Source organism: Orycteropus afer, unplaced genomic scaffold (genome assembly GCF_000298275.1).
Source record: "Orycteropus afer afer isolate SDZICR_OR568_19922 unplaced genomic scaffold, OryAfe1.0 scaffold00031, whole genome shotgun sequence".
Taxonomy (NCBI): domain Eukaryota; kingdom Metazoa; phylum Chordata; class Mammalia; order Tubulidentata; family Orycteropodidae; genus Orycteropus; species Orycteropus afer.
Window position 1 is genome coordinate 3,605,471 of NW_006921618.1, and position 6,000 is coordinate 3,611,470.

At 41.2% G+C, this 6,000-nt stretch overlaps 1 protein-coding gene across 1 annotated transcript in view; it reads right to left on the minus strand.

The window, feature by feature from the left end:
* UBR4 (ubiquitin protein ligase E3 component n-recognin 4) overlaps positions 1–6,000 on the minus strand; it is a 180,860-nt gene that overhangs the window by 103,692 nt on the left and 71,168 nt on the right. The window contains exons 45-46 of the mRNA XM_007935639.2: positions 1,198–1,369; positions 771–972 (exon numbers count right to left, since the gene is read on the minus strand). Of these exons, the coding sequence (XP_007933830.1) occupies positions 771–972; positions 1,198–1,369 (374 nt within the window). The remainder of the gene's footprint in view (positions 1–770; positions 973–1,197; positions 1,370–6,000) is intronic.

The following is a 6,000-nucleotide window of genomic DNA, read 5'->3' on the forward strand; positions in this document are numbered from 1 at the left end:
ACAGGTTTTCACCTTACACAGGTAACAGCTTTTGCAGGTTTTACTATATAACATTTGCATCAGCTACATGTGGTTAGTTCTTGAAAACTTATTACCCCTAACTACAAGATGACTTAGCAATACAAAGAAATCTGGCACTGGGTGTACAGATAATAACAATAGGCTCTTGTCATAAACAATAGAAGGTATTTCTTTTCAGGAGAATGAACTACACTAACAGCTCAAACATGAAATTTAGAATAAAAGTAAGATAACGTGATAATATGGGCAATGGTCTCTTCTCACTTGCTCCTAAATTCCACCTTTCAAATACCCTGAAGAGTGCTGTATCAGTCAGGAACAAGACCCCCAGTTTAGACACCTGTGATGGGTTCTTCACTACTCAGTGGGAAATTAACCAAACAAAGGAATCCACTCAATCAGTTCCACCCTATACCTCACATTAGGTAAACCATTTTATCTAAATCCAGAGAAAAGAATCTCTCAATCAAGCACTTTTTTGGGCACCTAAGAACTGCTAACTCAAAGCTGGCAGCCAACAGATTCTTGTCCTTTGAACAATGTCTCTCTAAAAGCTACACAGAACACTGGTGGCCTGAGCAACCCTGACTCTGCTTTTGAGAGATTAAGTAGCCCATGACTCTAACTTTACAAAATGTGCAAACGGGACAATCACCATTTCTTTACAGTTATTTACAATAGTCTATTCTTAGCCATCTAGAAGGCTGCCATTCCCATTCCACCAGACCTCTTTTGAGAAGGGACCTTACTGATGGTAGCTGTTTTACGCTTTCGAACAGGCTTCATTATGCTGATGACACTGCTAGGCTGCAGGGATGGCTGCAGCCAGTAGGAAGTGTTCTCCACATTGGCCATGTAAATGCGCAGGCTGCCATCTTCACAGAGCAAGATCATCGTTGTCCGCTGCTGCTCATTGCAGGCCGTGTGCCTGATGGCGACCATGTCTTGGATCTAGGAGGAGAAGAACACAAAGAAGGGCATTAGTTCCCAAATGTACAGAGAGAAATAGGCATGGAAATAATTGATTTTAGGGTCAGCTGGTAGGCAGAGAAGGGTGGCAGAGAAAAGGCATCTAGGAGAAAATGGATCAAAATTCCATTGAGAGAGATGGGGAAGTGACACAAAAATACAAATGGCCAGGTTCACCACAAAGTAATAGGAGAATTTGGTACTAACCTTTGCTTTAGCAGGAAGGGTCTTAATCTCCTGGATAAGAAAAGTATCTGGTTTCACCATAACTACCAGCGGCACACCTGTAGTTTGCTGGACACAACATACCAAGCCAGGATGGTTCATCACCTCAGACCATTGGCAAAGAGCAGGAGAAGTTTTACTGCCACCATTGGAACTGCAGACAATACAACTAGCAATAGTTAGGGTATCAATCACCATCTAATAGGTCTTCTCTTAACCTAAAGGTCAACCTCTGACTAAATATTTGGCCTCTGGAGTAATATACTTGTCCAGGGACTCAAATTATCTACAGGTCTGTTTCATTCTGAGCCACGGAGATACACTTTCAGATACTCCAAAGTGGACCCCCAGTACCTGGTTTAAAATCTCTAGATTTTCCTGGCTGAGGAACAGGTGTTCCTAGTGCCTACAGGCTATCAACTACATAAAAGCATGGATGTCTAAGGCCGATGGCTCAGTGAGCTATAAGAACCTCCAAGTTCATCAGATTATGTGTGAATTGGAACCGATTTTATTTCACCTCATCAGGTTATGTGTGAATTCCAAAAAAACCAAATTCACTGCAGTCGAGTCGGATCTGACTCGTGGCAACTCCTCCTTGGGTTTCCGAGGCGGTATCACCATGGAAATAGATACTGAACCTTCCTTCTGAGGAATGGCTGGTGGGTTTGAACTGCCAGCCTTTTCAACACAGGTAATTCAGAAGACAATGGCCAGGAAGAAAGTGCTATAATGGCTCTCCAATAGCAGATAAGAAAGACAAGAGACCCTAAACCTCTTCTTCCTCCTTCCTAAATAAAATGCTCAGTATTTCACATACCCCTCTATTATCAGGGAACTGGATGAAAACCTGTACCTCATCAACTCCTGCCATGGGCCCCACTACTCATTGCTGTTGTTGTTGTTATGTGCCATCAAATCGGCCCCGACTCATAGCGACCCCTCCTTGGGTTTCCGAGGCAGTATCACTACGGAAGTAGGATTGCCCAACCTTCCTTCCGAGGAGTGGCTGGTGGGTTTGAACCGCCAGCCTTCTGGTGAGCAGGCAAGTGCTTTAGCCACTATGCTACCAGAGCTCCTACCATGCTTTATTTACTGCTAAATTTCATCAGGAGAGAAAATTTGAAGGCATTATCACAGGATGAGTGCTAAATAGAAACTAATGTTTCTCTCAAAATGTGGTAATCATACTAAAATTTCATTTGCTGCTTTGACTACAGATTTTTCTTCCGAGTAACAGAGGTTCCCCAAACTATGTCTCCAAGTTGTTGTTGTTGTTGTTGTTAGGTGCCATCGGGTCATCTCTGACTCATAGCAAACCTACGCACAGCAGAACAAAACACTGCCCAGTCCTGCACCAGCCTCACAATCCATCTCGTTGAAGGTCTTCCCCTTTTTCTTTGGCCCTCCACTTTACCAAGCATGATATCCTTCACAGAATGGTTCCTTCTGATAACATGACCAAAGTAGGTGAGATGAAGTCTGGCCATTTTCGCTTCCAAGGAGCATTCCGGCTATACTTCTTTCAGGAAAGATTTGTTAGTCCTTTAGCAGACCATGGTACTCTTAGCATTCTTCTCCAACACAACTCAAAAGCATCAACTCTTCTTCAGTCTTCCTTATTCACTGTCCAGTTTTCACATGCATAAGAGGCAACTGAAAATATCACAGCTTGGGTTAGGCACACCTTAGTCTTCAAGGAGACATCTTTGCTCTTCATCACTTGAAAAAGTCTTTTGCAGCAGATTTGCCCAATGCAATATGTCATCTAATGTCTTGACTGCTGCTTCCATTGGTGTTGACTGTAGAATCAAATAATATAAAGTCCTTGACAACTTCAGTTTTTTCTACATTTATCATAAAGGTGTTTACTGGACCAGTTGTGAGGCTTTTTGTTTTCTATATATTGAGGTATAATCCACACTGCAGACCACAGTATTTAAACTTCATCAGTGAGTGCTTCAAGTCATCCTCACTTTCAGCAAGCAAAGCTGTGTCATCTGCGTATTGCAGGTTGTTAAAAAATCTTCCTCCAATCCTGATGCCATGTTCTCCTTCATATAATCCAGCTTCTTGAATTATTAGCTCAGCATACAAATTGAATAAGTATAATGAAAGGCTACAACTTTGATGTACTTCCTTTTTAATTGTGATCTGGGTGAAAGTTTACAGAACAAATTCACTTTCCATACAGCAATTCACATACTTTGTCTCCTGACATTGACCACAATTTACCACAATGCAACAGCTCCCCTCCTACTTTCTCCCCATAGTTATCTCTTCCCTATGTCCTTCCCTCTATGCGCTCCTGCCCCCTGAGCTGTATGTATCCCTGGGCATAAAGAGCCCTTCTTTCTCCCATGACTGTTCTCTCCCAGGAGTGTATCTACCTAGTGTAAATGTTCAGCTCATACGCCTGTCTTCTGTTTGGCTGGAAGCCACAGGAGTGGGTTCAATTTCAGACCTGAAAGGCAGCTAGGAGCCATAGTCTCAGTGGTTCCACCAGGCTCTGTCAGACCAACAAACCTGGTCTTTTTTCTTTTTTTCACATGATTTTGAGTTTTGGAGGACTTCCTATAAGATGGAGGAATAGGCAGACAAGCAACACAGACCCTCTTCAATTCAACAAAGAAAAGAAAAACCAATTGAGAGAGATACAGAACATAATCCTGGAGCCCTGAGTTTGAAAGGAACTATACAAAAGTGGATTAGGCACCAGCTAGTGGAAAAACCTGAATGAAAACAGGGAGTACAGAGGCAGTTAGAGCTGCAGACTGTCAGCTACTCTGACGGGACCAATAGCCTAAATATTTCCAAGTGGTGTTGGGACCTTGAGAATTGACCTAAAGATCAACCCTGGTCACCAAGAGCTACAGGAACAACTGCGCTGGTGGTCTACGACTAAGAAGGGAAACACCAAGGAGGGAGACAACCTGAGCAGTTGACTCTTCACTGTCCAGAGGATGCAGTCATTTTGATTGTTTACAAGCAGTAGCCATTTTGGATATTTAAAGTGACCAAGGGCACAGCCATTTTGAATCTTTACAAGTGGCAACCATTTTGGATTTTAAATTGACAGCATTCTCATTTGGATTCCAGGGACCTAAGAATAGGCTCTGTTTGCCAAGGTCGGCAGGGATACACAAGAGGCTGACAACAGGAGACAGGTGGTGAGGGGTAAGTGCCATCAACTAATGAACAGAGGAGCACAGCACAGTACCCTGCTTGCATTGATAACATACAAACAAAACAAAGAAAATGAAAATCGTGGGCAAGTCACTTCAACATATAATCACCAATTAAATATAAACACAAAAACGTCACAATGCCTCAGAGACAAAAGAGCATCACAGTCCACACAAAGAAGCAAGACAAAGCAGGAGAAACAAGGGACCAGTATACAGACCCAAAACATATCCCTGAAAAAGACACAGTACTGGAACTCCCTGATAAGGAATTTAAAATAATTATATTTAGGTATCTTCAACGAATTAAGAGACAGATCAAGGAAAACACTGACAAAATTGAGGAAAACAGAGAAAACCCTACAACAATTTCAAAAGACAGTACAAGAACAAAATGACAAAATAAATGAAAAATCAGAAATGATACAAGATCTACACACAGAAATCCATAAGATTAATACTAAATTTTCAGAAATAGATAAGACACTGAATGGGCAAAGGAGCAGAACTGAATCAGAATTGGAAGATAGAATTAGGGATATTGAAGGCAAACACCTGAACACTTCCTTAGAAAGGGATAAATCAGAAAAAAGATCAAAACAAAATGAAGAAAGCCTAAGGTTCATGTGGTATACCATCAAAAGGAATAACCTACATGTAATTGGAATTCCAGAACAGGAAGAGAAAAATAAAACCACATAGAAAATTGTTGTAGTTTTGTTGGAAGTTTTCCTGGTATGATGGAAGATGAGAACATATTCATTCAGGAAGTCCAACAAACCCCAAACAGGATAGACCCCAAAAGAAAATCACCAAGACATATCACCATCAAACTCACCAAAAGCAAAGACAAAAAAAGAATCTTGAGAGCAGCACAGGAAAAACAAAAAGTTACCTACAAGGGGCAACCAATAAGACTAAGCTCAGATTTCTCAGCAGAAACCATGCAGGCAAGAAGAAAATAGGATGGTATATATAAAACCCTGAAAGAGAAAAATTTCCAACCAAGAATTATATACCCAGAAAAACTGTCCCTCAAATATAATGGTGAAATTAAGACATTTCCAGATAAGCAGAAATTAAGGGAATTTGTTAAAACCAACCCAACCTTACAAGAGATGCTAAAGGGAGCCCTTTGGACAGAGAAGCAACAAGAGCAAAAAACAACTGATCATTAATACACATGATGATATAACCCAGAAACCAACCCAGCTATGGAAGTATCCAAAGTAAATAACCTGCAGGATTGTAAACAGGGAACCAGAGACATCAATTGACAAATGAGGACAACAACTACACACCAAAAAAGAGGGGAAAAACTGTCATTACAGAACTTCTAGATGGTAGGAAAGTCAAGACAACTACAAGATAGGATTTTTTCTAAACTTGGGAAGAAAACTATAAATAACAGGGTAAACTCAAAGAAAAATGATAAACCTTCACATGAAAATAAAAAAGAGGACCAATACAAATATTTGTTGTATTGTTATGTGCCACTGAGTCAGCCCTGACTCATAGCAACCCCTCCTTGGGTCTCCAAGGCAGTATCACTACAGAAGCAGGATTGCCCAACCTTCCTTCCGAGGAATGGCTGGTGGGT